This window comes from Staurois parvus, unplaced genomic scaffold (genome assembly GCF_062004578.1).
Source record: "Staurois parvus isolate SC_StPar_1 unplaced genomic scaffold, SC_StPar_1.0 ptg000715l, whole genome shotgun sequence".
Taxonomy (NCBI): domain Eukaryota; kingdom Metazoa; phylum Chordata; class Amphibia; order Anura; family Ranidae; genus Staurois; species Staurois parvus.
The window spans coordinates 1,010,374-1,022,418 of NW_028318511.1; the positions used below are offsets into that span (position 1 = coordinate 1,010,374).

General features: G+C 42.0%; 1 protein-coding gene across 5 annotated transcripts in view; it reads right to left on the reverse strand.

The window, feature by feature from the left end:
* The window catches only part of LOC149445610 (serine/threonine-protein kinase BRSK2), a 309,301-nt gene that overhangs the window by 70,119 nt on the left and 227,137 nt on the right, over positions 1 to 12,045 (reverse strand). For all 5 annotated transcript variants that reach the window (XM_089653532.1, XM_089653529.1, XM_089653528.1 and 2 more), the window contains exons 5-9: positions 11,442 to 11,558; positions 2,728 to 2,761; positions 2,574 to 2,642; positions 2,353 to 2,499; positions 111 to 142 (exon numbers count right to left, since the gene is read on the reverse strand). In XM_089653532.1, the coding sequence (XP_089509658.1) occupies positions 111 to 142; positions 2,353 to 2,499; positions 2,574 to 2,642; positions 2,728 to 2,761; positions 11,442 to 11,558 (399 nt within the window). The remainder of the gene's footprint in view (positions 1 to 110; positions 143 to 2,352; positions 2,500 to 2,573; positions 2,643 to 2,727; positions 2,762 to 11,441; positions 11,559 to 12,045) is intronic.

Below are 12,045 nucleotides of genomic sequence, written 5' to 3' on the forward strand. Positions count from 1 at the left end.
AAAGTCATGCTGTTCTTGGTCAAGGCTAATCTGAAGGCACACAGTACTGCTGGCCATCAGATAGGACTAGGTGCCATTTTACTCACATTCACTACTATTTGTATACTTACATGTACCAGGAGTGCTTCTGTATGTTTTCTAACTACAAAGGAAAAAGAAAAAAATGAATGCACACTATTGCAGAGTCATGTGTTTAGCTATACTGATTACTGACCTAAATAAACAATTAAAAACAGAATTAGTCAAGACTTTTGTGGCTCCTCACACCATCGTGCATGCTTAAATGTGTACGCGCTGGTGTGCAATACTTTAATGAATTGTCACAAAATGACACTTCAATTAACTCTATGCACTACAGCACATTGTGAAGTGCTGTTGTGACAAGTGGTGTCATATGTTGTGTAAAAATGCAGACATGTGTCATTTTTACACAAAATGCCTCAACACAGCTTTATGGTGTTCCCCCATCCTCTGGAACTCTCTACCCCAATTTATCAGACTATCGCCTACTCTGCTCACTTTTAGGCGATCTCTGAAAACCTATCTCTTCAAGGAAGCCTATCCTGCCCTCAGCTAATAATGGAATCTTCTACTCTTCCAACCAGTCCATCCCCAACAGTTACTACCTTTTGTACCACTAGCCCCTCCCTCCTAGACTGTAAGCTCCAAGGAGCAGGGCCCTCCTTTCCATCTTGTATTGAACTGTATTGTTGCTGTATTGTCTCCCGTTATATTGTAAAGCACTGAGTAAACTGTTGGCACTATATAAATCCTGTATGATAAAATAATAATAATGGTGTGAACAGGTTGCATAGAAAACAATAGTTTTTCCAGCCTGCGTTGATCAGTACAGCTCAACATACAGTATATGGTGTGAATGAGCCCTTAACAAAAACAAGCAAGTATTTTCAAAGAGAACCCTCTTTTTTACATTTGAATTCCTAGCTATGAGGTCAGACAAGGTGACCCTCATTCCCATCCAGTAGCTGCCTGACAACACAGCTAGCAAGGAGACAGCTGCTTAATAACCTGCACTTACCTGGGCTCCAAGCACTTGCTAATGACAAGCCTTGGGAAGAGTAATGCTGACAAATGGGAGGATATCACACCTCCTCTCCCTGCATTCCTCTTGCCAATGCTCATCTTGGGCAAGTGTTTGGAGCTAGGGATAAGTACCAATTACCGCTGCAGCCATCTCCTTGATAGCTACATTGCTGAAAGACAGCGGTCGATGGGGAGGTGCCCTGTCCAACCTTGTAGCTAGGCTTACAAAAAGTGTAGGAACATAGGACAACGTACTACATGTGCATACTGACTTTCTCATTCTGTTCTGTCTCTGTTACAATGGTCACCAGGACAAACAGAGTGGATTAGTCTTGGCAGCAGGGATATGGTCATGCAATGAAAACCTGACAGAAGCTAAGTAACTGAAGTAAGAAAAGGTTTGGCTGGAGATACACTGTTGATAATATTGATCATGCTGTTATTTATAAACGTTTGCTTTGCCATATTTACAGAATCATATTTCTCAAACAGGTAGGTTGTCCTTCTAGTGGTTGTTTATTAGACAGTTGACATTTGACTGAACATAACGTACAAGATAATCTGCCTAGAATGTATATTGTTTTATTTAAAAGTCTTCTTTTCACTGAAAAGTCATAAGCTGTAATGTGCAAGCAGAATTTCTTTAGTGGGAACATGGCAAACCCTCACCCCCTTCCCCGGAGCCTGAAGGCCCAGACAGCTGCCTATTCTATGCCTATTATAATCTACCGCTGCGTACGCTGTTACAGAATATGGTGATCAGGTACATATCCTATCCTTTCTTGAAGCTGAGAGATCTACCAGTAAGACTTTAACCTAGAGACACTAAGGGGTTAATTTACTAAAGGCAGACAGACTGTACACTTTGCAAAGTGCAGTTGTACTCTGCAAGTGCAATTTCTCCAGAGCTTGGTAAATGAGCAGAAGCTCTGCTGACTTCCATCATCCAATCATGTGCAAGCAGAAATGTTGTATTTTTAAATTTCCTTGCATGCGATTGGGTATTCTTTGCAAAGTGGAGCTTTACCTCATTTACTAAAGTCTGGAACAACTGCACTTTGCAAAGTGCAAAGTCTAATTGCCTTTAGTAAATCAACCCCTACAGTAGTCAGGTCCAGTAGTGAGTCAGCCAATCTGCATAAAAACCTGCAAAGGGGAATTTCTTGGAAATGTATAGTCAACCTGCAGTCTGCACTCATTTGGTTGTTCCTAAAGTCCTCCATTTTGGAGGTTTTAAAAGTGCTAACATCTGTGCTGGGTAACATTTTTCAGGAATAGGTACATTAATGCTATAACATTATTTCTCACCGTCAGTCTCTTTAAGGGATCCACCTCAATCATCCCACAGAGGAGATTCTGACAATCTGGGGGAATAAAATGTGGCATGTGGAAGACCCCTCGTTTGACCTTCTCCAGTAGCTGCCTCAGGTTGTCATCATCAAACGGCAAAGCGCCCTGCAGCAAGATATCAGTTAGCTTTCTATCATAGTAAATCAGAGTTATTGGCCTAGAGGAAGTATCAGTCTCACCACAAGCAAGGCGAATAAGATGACGCCACAACTCCAGATGTCAGCCTTCCTGCCATCATATTTCTCACCCTGTGCATGATGTAAACAGTTAATAAAGTTCTTACTTAGCAGTGCACAATCCTCTATTATAGAATAAGGAGCATGGAATACTTACCCTGATAACTTCTGGACAGGCATAGTGTGGAGACCTACAGATAGTGTACAAAAAGAAAAAGGAGAGACCATTGAAGGGGTTGTACAGGTCATTTATGAAAACACTCAGTGTGCACTGCTAATGATTAACATAGATGTGAATGTATAATATGTGTAAGGTGTTGTGTACAGTTTCAGAAATATATAAATACCTATAATAAATCAAACATCTACTCATCTGTCTACAACCATCAGATACCCATGTAGACTTGGAGACACAAGGGAGACTGACAATTTAGTCAATGGAGAGAAATGTTACAAGACAGCAGCAGTAAACTGATTAAGGATCAGATTTAATGTAACCTGTACATTCTGAGTTTATTCACATAACTTCCAAAATGCTTTATCTTTTATATGTACAACAGTTAAAGTGGGGCAAAAAAGTATTTAGTCAGCCACCAATTGTGCAAGTTCTCCCACTTACAAAGATGAGAGAGGCCTGTAATTGGCATCATAGGTAGACCTCAACTATGAGAGACAAAATGAGAAAAAAAATCCAGACAATCACATTGGCTGATTTGGAAAGAATTTATTTGCAAATTATGGTGGAAAAAAAGTATTTGGTCACCTACAAACAAGCAAGATTTCTGGCTCTCACAGACCTGTACCTTCTTCTTTAAGAGGCTCCTCTGTCCTGCACTCATTACCTGTATCAATGGCACCTGTTTGAACTTGTTATCAGTATAAAAGACACCTGTTCACAACCTCAAACAGTCACACTCCAAACTCCACTATGGTGAAGACCAAAGAGCTGTCGAAGGACACCAGAAACAAAATTGTAGACCTGCACCAGGCTGGGAAGACTGAATCTGCAATAGGCAAGCAGCTTGGTGTGAACAAATCAACTGTGGGAGCAATAATTAGAAAATGGAAGACATACAAGACCACTGATAATCTCCCTCGATCTGGGGCTCTACGCAAGATCTCACCCCGTGGGGTCAAAATGATCACAAGAACGGTGAGCAAAAATCCCAGGACCACACGGGGGGACCTAGGGAATGACCTGCAGAGAGCTGGGACCAACATAAGAAAGGCCACCATCAGTAACACACTACGCCGCCAGGGACTCAGATCCTGCAGTGCCAGATGTGTCCCCCTGCTTAAGCCAGTACATGTCCTAGCCCGTCTGAAGTTTGCTAGAGAGCATTTGGATGATCCAGAAGAGGATTGGGAGAATGTCATATGGTCAGATGAAACCAAAATAGAACTGTTTGGTAGAAACACAACTCATCGTGTTTGGAGGAGAGAGTTGCATCCAAAGAACACCATACCTACTGTGAAGCATGGGGGTGGCAACATCATGCTTTGGGGCTGTTTCTCCGCAAAGGGACCAGAATGACTGATCCATGTACAGGACAGAATGAATGGGGCCATGTATCATGAGATTTTGAGTGCAAACCTCCATCAGCAAGGGCATAGACGATGAAACGTGGCTGGGTCTTCCAACATGACAATGATCCCAAACATACCGCCTGGGCAACGAAGGACTGGCTTCGTAAGAAGCATTTCAAGGTCCTGGAGTGGCCTAGCCAGTCTCCAGATCTCAACCCCATAGAAAACCTTTGGAGGGAGTTGAAAGTCCGTGCTGCCCAGCGACAGCCCCAAAACATCACTGCTCTAGAGGAGATATGCATGGAGGAATGGGCCAACATACCAGCAACAGTGTGTGCCAACCTTGTGAAGACTTACAGGAAACGTTTGACCTCTGTCATTGCCAACAAAGGATATATAACAAAGTATTGAGATGAACTTTTCATATTGACCAAATACTTACTTTCCACCGTAATTTGCAAATAAATTCTTTCCAAATCAGCCAATGTGATTGTCTGGATTTGTTTTCTCATTTTGTCTCTCACAGTTGAGGTCTACCTATGATGCCAATTACAGGCCTCTCTCATCTTTGTAAGTGGGAGAACTTGTACAATTGGTGGCTGACTAAATACTTTTTTTGCCCCACTGTACATGAATCTGTCGCCTGTAACAACATTTGTTGTGTGTGGGCACTTCAGAAGTCTTTGTGGTTTTTTTAGTGTTGTAGACACTCTTTATGAATTCCCTTAATTAAAGTGTTCCTAAAGGCAGAATTTAAAAAAAAAATCAAAATAACAAACATGTTCTACTCACCTGCTCTATGCAGTGGTATTGCATAGAGCGGCCCCAAGCCTCCTCTTTTCGGGTCCACCACTGGCAATCCTGGCTCCTTCTCTTCTTTGTGTGTCCCCATAGCAAGCATTTGCTATGGGGACACACGCTGCGTGCTCGCTCCTGATCTGTAAGTCTACGGAGCAGAACTCCATAGACACGTACAGCAGGACTTGGCCTCATCCCCCACTTTCTCTTCACCGCATTTGATTGAGAGCGGCAAGCGCTAATGGCTCCTGCTGCTGTCCGAGTCCTTGTGTGAAGAGGAAGTGAGGGGAGAAGAGATGCAGCCATGCACAGCACTGATCTCTTCTCCCCTCTCTTCCCCTTCACACAGGGAAACTAAAAATGTTTTTTAGCTTAATGTAAGCAATGCAGTAAGGTAAAAAAACATTTTTAGGTTTAGTATCACTTTAAGTATGGTAACGAAAGCTACTTTTTTAACATTTCAGGGTTCTATTAAACTGTGCAGCCAACCCATCATTTTTGCATAAATGACAACATTTCAACAACTTACACAGCTCTATGATTACCTTTGACATGGAAAGGATTCCTTGGCCTGTCAAAATCTTTCTTAGGAATTGCCGATAAGGTAAAACATGTGAAACAGCTATGATCTTAGTGGATGTATTTCTGAGAGGGACTAGTCTGGAGGCATAGTCAAGGACTACTGAAATGTGCTAATGCCTCCTGGCAGACTTGGCAGTGACCAGACCAGATCCATAGCTTCCCTTCTTAAAGTATTACTAAACCCACAATAGTAAAATCAGTCTGTATATGCAGTAAAGCATGCTTGTTATACTCACTGTGGAACCATAAGGGGTTAATCCTCTCTGATCCTCCCCTTCTCCTAAATATCTCCTGATAGATCAGAGACTTGGGGGGGGGGGGGAAGCTGCACATGTTCAGTACTGGGGGTAAAATCTGGTTGGGGTGCATTTTTATGACGCTCAGGGCAAGAATTACAATACTCCTTACCTGCTTTATAAATATCAGGCCAGAAAAAGCACTGCTGAATTCTCTCTTTGTTTTTTCAACCCCTAAATGACCACCGAACACATGAATAATGGCCAGATCCAATACCGTCCTTGCTTGAGACTAAAAAACCACCAGCTGCTCCACAAGTTGCTCCTATTACTAATTTACATGACACCCAAAGCCCTGCTGTACTGCAATATGGGGGTACGCTTGATGAACTTATGGTTCTTAAAGTATCCTGTTTATTACCTTTACATTTATCCATGAATTTACCAAATTAGGATCCTTCAACTGTGCTGTCTCAGAAACGTCCCTGCTTACAGGTATATCTGTTATTTCAGGCAATTTTGAGCACTGCTTACCTGCTTTTTCTGCACCCACAGGTAACAAAACTGAGGAAAATCAAAGCCCAGTACTACAATGTGTAGCAGGTTAGCCAAGCTAATGACATGCCTTACAGTTCTACTAGGTATGTCTACTGAGATCAAGTTACTCTTTAGCATCACCCCCTTCCTTTGAGCCTGTTTACCCCATTTATGAAAATGAACAGTCATACCAGAGGTCAGCTCACATACAGTATATAAAGACCTGTGGATAACTAAGACTAATATTGAGGTTTGGCTACTAGGTAAGAAGTGGACCTAGGAATGGAGGCTTTATCCCGCACAGAGCTTTACAAAGCCTCCGTGTTCCAGGACTCAGAACAGAACGTATTAAGACTCTGCAGTCCCTCAATAGATGTAGCTGACAAATCCAGGTGGCACATATATATCGCCCATAATACTGACAGCCAGTGCCTCACATTTTATTTTACTACACTACAGGACACAGTGACTGGAGGAAAGAAACATAAAGCTTACCAGACCATACATCTGACACAAAATCTTGGATGAACAATGGTTTTCAGTGAGAATATCTTTCAAAGTCAGCAATTTGGAAATGAAGAAGGCAGGCCAACTAAGCATTAAAGTGTTACTAAACCCCGGACCCTGCATTCACTATATCTGATGTCCCACAGTACACACAACATGGAAATGCAATTATTTTAGTAAATATAAACTGCTAAATACCTTTTCTCATCAGCACTTAGAGCAGTTTTGTGACTTCAGCAGAGCACTACTTAAAGCTTATAGGAGTTTTCTTTCTGCTGTAGGAGGATGCGAAACCTCTGAACCTCTGTCTGGACAGTGCTGATTGGCCCTGTGCTGATCACATGCACCCTCCCAACAAAAAAAAAAACCTCTCTAGCAATACATACCAAACGGAGCATGTGCATGTGACCACAGGATCAGTCTCTATCAAGTGGTCATTTCAACAAGAGGAGGGGCAGAGACGAAAGAATCAAACAGCCTTTTTACACAATGCAGAGGGTTAACCTCTTAGGTTCCACAGTGAGTATAACAAGCATGCTTTACTGCATATATAGACTGATTTTACTGTTGTGGGTTTAGTAACACTTTAATGTTTTTCTTTGCAGGCTTGGCTTGTGTACATTTATTTCATGCACATTATACAATCTATGCAACACAGCTGGCTTTGAACTCACAGAATTTTGTTAGAAACTTTTAGATTTAAGAACATTGGCTCAGTTTTCTAATCATTGGTGGGGCCAAACTGACATTTAGCATATATCTGTGTGACTTGCGAGCCAAGTTAAATCCAATCAATATCAACTCACCAAGATCACCAAAAAGTGGACACACACTGTCCCTAATGTGAATAGGATCGCGAACACTCAACACACAACTACCTCTGTGTCCATAAAGCTAATAATACATATTGTGTTGCGCTCCCGGTGAGAATCTCTATTGTGTTAGTAATTATATTTACCCATGGTAAACATATATATAATCAGGTGATGTACAATAATATAAAAATAAAAATATATATAGTGTTGAACCACTATACATATATTATCCACTAATATGAAAAATATATAAATGTGAAAATAATATCCCCAAAGAAATAATGATGTGTAATTAAAAATAAATATGAATACGTCAATATAACATCATGATTGGTGAATAATCAAAAATAGTGAAATAAACATACATAAAAATAAAATAAAATATATATATATATACTACAAATAAAAATATTTTTTGATTTGTGATATTAATGTCCTTTAAATTCGGTGACTTTGTGCTTGATTAAATCTTGATTTAGTGACTTATTGTGAATCAGAGGAACCAGAGCCCAAGGTTAACCCACCTGACTGTTTCTGGTGACCCCCATGTCTTTTTCCATCTTTAAAAATAGTTGTATGCTATACTTTAAGTTTAGACAACTTTCTTCTGGTTCTGGATAATCTGGTTATTGCAGGGGGACCCTCAGTCTTGGACTTTTAGTTTTCCCACAGAAGACCGAGCCTGAGGGTCAGTCAAAACATTTTTCAAGACCCTGGGTTTACTCTATGATGATTCTGACCGTGCCTACTCAGCAGAAACTAACCTTAGGTCACTACGTCAGGGTAAACTCTCCGCTGAACAATACTGCTCTGATTTCTGCTGCTGATCATCTGACTCAGGGTGGAATGCCCCAACTCTGAGAAGCCAGTTCAAGTTAGGCTTATCAGACTCCATCAAAAACTCATTAGTACACTACTCTGAACCAAAGTCGCTGAATGAAGCCATGCAAGTAGCCATCCGTATAGACAGGCATTTAAGGGAAAGATGTACTGAGAAGTTTGTTCCTCTGCCCCCTAGTACACTGGCCACTTCTCTATCAGACCATCAACTCAACCTCTCCCGGAGGAGCCCATGTAAATTGGCACTACTCATTTATCCTCTGGGGATAAGGCTAGAAGAAAATCCAAGGGACTCTGTTTATACTGTGGTGACTATGGCCACTTTGTTACCAGTTGCCCCAATAAGCTGGGAAATGCCAAGAGTCTAGTGCGAGTGGGGTCTGCATCTTTAGACTATACAGTTCTCCCCAAGATAAACTATTAGTTCCTGCACAACCTAGTTCTGCTACATTTTCTCATCACCTCTCAGCTTTCATTGATTCTGGTGCTGCTAGCAATTTCATTTATAGTAACCTAGCACACCATCTACTACAGATTACCTTGACTAATATGCACAGACCCTTTTCAGTCTTAGCTGTTGATAACTCTCCCTTGTCCATGGGTCTGGTCACCTTGTGCACTGGACCTACTATTCTGACCATTTGGTAATTTCATAGGAAGACAATCTGCTTCTACTTGATAACATCTCCTGCTTATCCCCTTATCTTAGGTTATCCTTGGCTTAAACTTCATAACCCGCACATAGATTGGATTACAGGAAAGATTATGCCCTGGTCCCAGACCTGCCTCCAGAACTGGATTAAAACTGCTGACCAGTTGCCTATTTGTGACTCTTTTGTGGCCACTGTCAGTCACTTGCCTTTATTACAGTCCTATTCAGATCCTGATGGTGATAACTTTTACAAGTGTGACTTGACTTTACTTAACCATTTGCCTTTATATGACTCTGCTGTAGAAGAAGACACTGACAAGTTTATTGAATCCTCTACAGGCCACCTCTCCAGCCAATTGCCACAGTCTGAATCTTTTCCTCCTAGAGACCAAACTTACCCACTGTCTCACAGCCTTGAGCCCTGTTTGGAAACTTCCTCTAAGTTTCACAATATCTTACGTCCAGCACAAGTAATAGGGACCCTTTCCCCTGACCTTTTGGACTCCATTTTAAAGGCTCAGGCTCTAGTGCTCCGTCCAAGCTACCCCTTGGAAAGCTGTTTGTTCCCCTCCAGTTTAGGCTTAGAGTGCTTTCAGAAGCACAAGACGCTAAGATGTCCAGGCACCCAGGGATTACTAAAATGTTTTCTTTGGTTTTGCGTGAGCTTTGGTGGTGCTCGCTCCATAAAGATTCCTGTTGCTATGTAAAAGCTTGCAAAACCTGTCTTCAAACGTCAAGCCCTCTGGATTACCCCTACCTTTTCCTGTCCCTAGATGCCTTTGGACACACATCCAGGCTAACTTGTCCTCAAGTTCTGCTGCCTCTACACCGGCCGAGGTGGTCCAGTCTGCCTCTGCACCAGTTATTCCGATCCAGCCCATGCCAAGTGAGTCAGCTGTTTTTTCATATCCAGTAACCTGGCCTCATCCTACTGCAGCTACATCTGCTCAAACCTGTCCAAGAAGTTCCATCCATCCTTTGGAGAGACTGCCCCATTCAGCCAGGTGGGGCTCCTGAACCTTTTTTAAAGCCACTCTGCATCCAGCCTGTGTTCCAGCTTTCCAGCTATCCAGCTTGACTCCAATGACATGTCACCTGCTATCCAGCCTGACATTACTGGTTCTATGTTTACTGTCCAGTTTGGCTCCATAAACTCTCTGCCTGCTAACCTACCTGACCTCACTGATCCCCTGACCATTGTCCAGCCTGATGACCCTGTGCCAGATGCCCCTGATGGTCCGGTGCCCGATATCCAGCCTGTCTTTAAGGGTCCAGGGGTAATGTCAAAAGTGTGTAAATGCTCCTTTTCTTTGACAGCTGCTGGTGTTATTCCAGCATCCTCGTTTTAGCGATGATGCATCCCTGGCTGTTTGTCCACCCGCAAGGTGCTTGATGTGGCCAGTCTCTTGGTGGAGATCAAACCTGATTTAAGTCAGCCAAGACTTCAGTCTCCTGTGATTTTGAGTTTGTAACATGTGCTACAAGCTCCCTGCTTGTCTGCTCTGCTGTTTGGATTCCCTCATTAAAGCCCTCGGATCAGATATCGATTACTATCTTGTACCTGGACTACCATTGAACTAATCTACCTGTCTGCCAACTGCAAGTACCTGTTTGCTCTGCTCAGTTCATGCCTGCCCCAGTGTGGTAGCCAGACATTATAGTATTCTGTATAAGTTCTGGGGGCATCTGAGTACTGGTAGGCCTGCTTGTCTTATGGGAAAGGGGGCTGCTATAGGTGAAGAACACAGAAGCTAGCAATAGTGACTGACCACCTGCATTAGGGGTAAGCGTGACACTATGCAACTGTTCTCCATGATCTAAAGAAAACAGGCCTCATGTATGCAATACAAGCATTTAACAAAATAATTGTCTGTGATGTCCACAGCATCAACCTGAGGCCCTTTAGGAATTATCACCCATTATAATTAAGTTATACTGTACCTACATACAGTGGGCCCGAAAAATTGGTGGTTGTAAAGGAATGTGAAGTGTGGCATTACACATCTGAATGTAAATTATTAAATATTGCAACGCGTATAGTTTATTAGGTTCAGAAATTATGATCTTGACAGTTTTGTGCCATCACCCCCTTGGCGCAATACTGTACATCTCCATTGAGCCAAATACAGATTGTATAATTTTCGGAATAATTATTTATTTGGAAGAGATCTGCAAATTTTGAGTGATAGGTTGCATTTTGGTATTTTTTTAACATTCGCCCTAGTTGCATCTTCCTGTTCAAACCCTTCAACTTGAACAACTATTTTGAACATTCCATAAATCAGTGTTCTATGGGCCAAATAGCTGAGCACCATCAATATTTTTTAGGGTACACAGTCTTCAGAAGCTATGTTAACTCTATGCATGGCTTACATACCCACAGCTGGTCTCCAGCAGGCTGTCTCCGACCTGCAGAGAGGCCATCCCAAAATCTGCTATCCTGATGTTATTCTTCTCATCCAGAAGTAGGTTCTCAGGTTTTAGATCTCTGTGACTGGTGAGAAAGGAAACATGTACAGAAAGTATATGAGAACCACAAACAAATGAAGATATCATAAATTGACACACATTTCTGTAAGTCAGAAGCTGTATAGACTATAAATGTAAAGGCCTGTGTCGACAGGCTTCAAGCACATAGATGCCAGCTGTCCCAGATTTACCTGAACAGTCCTGCATCTAGGTACTCGGTCCCGATGATGCTGTGTCCCGGACTATTGTCTCAGAAGTGTCTGAAACTAATGCCAAACCTTTTCCATCGATACAAGCCCAAAACTCGTTGACACAGGCCCTATTTATCACATAAATAGGCAATCTTCAGAATTGTGTTTTTTTGTAATGCGTGTCTTACCATGAGTTGCCACAGCACATGTTAAGTGTAGGCCCATATTACAAAAAAGGGTCATATACAGTCAGGTCCATAAATATTGGGACATCAACACAATTCTAACATTTTTGGCTCTATGCACCACCACAATGGATTT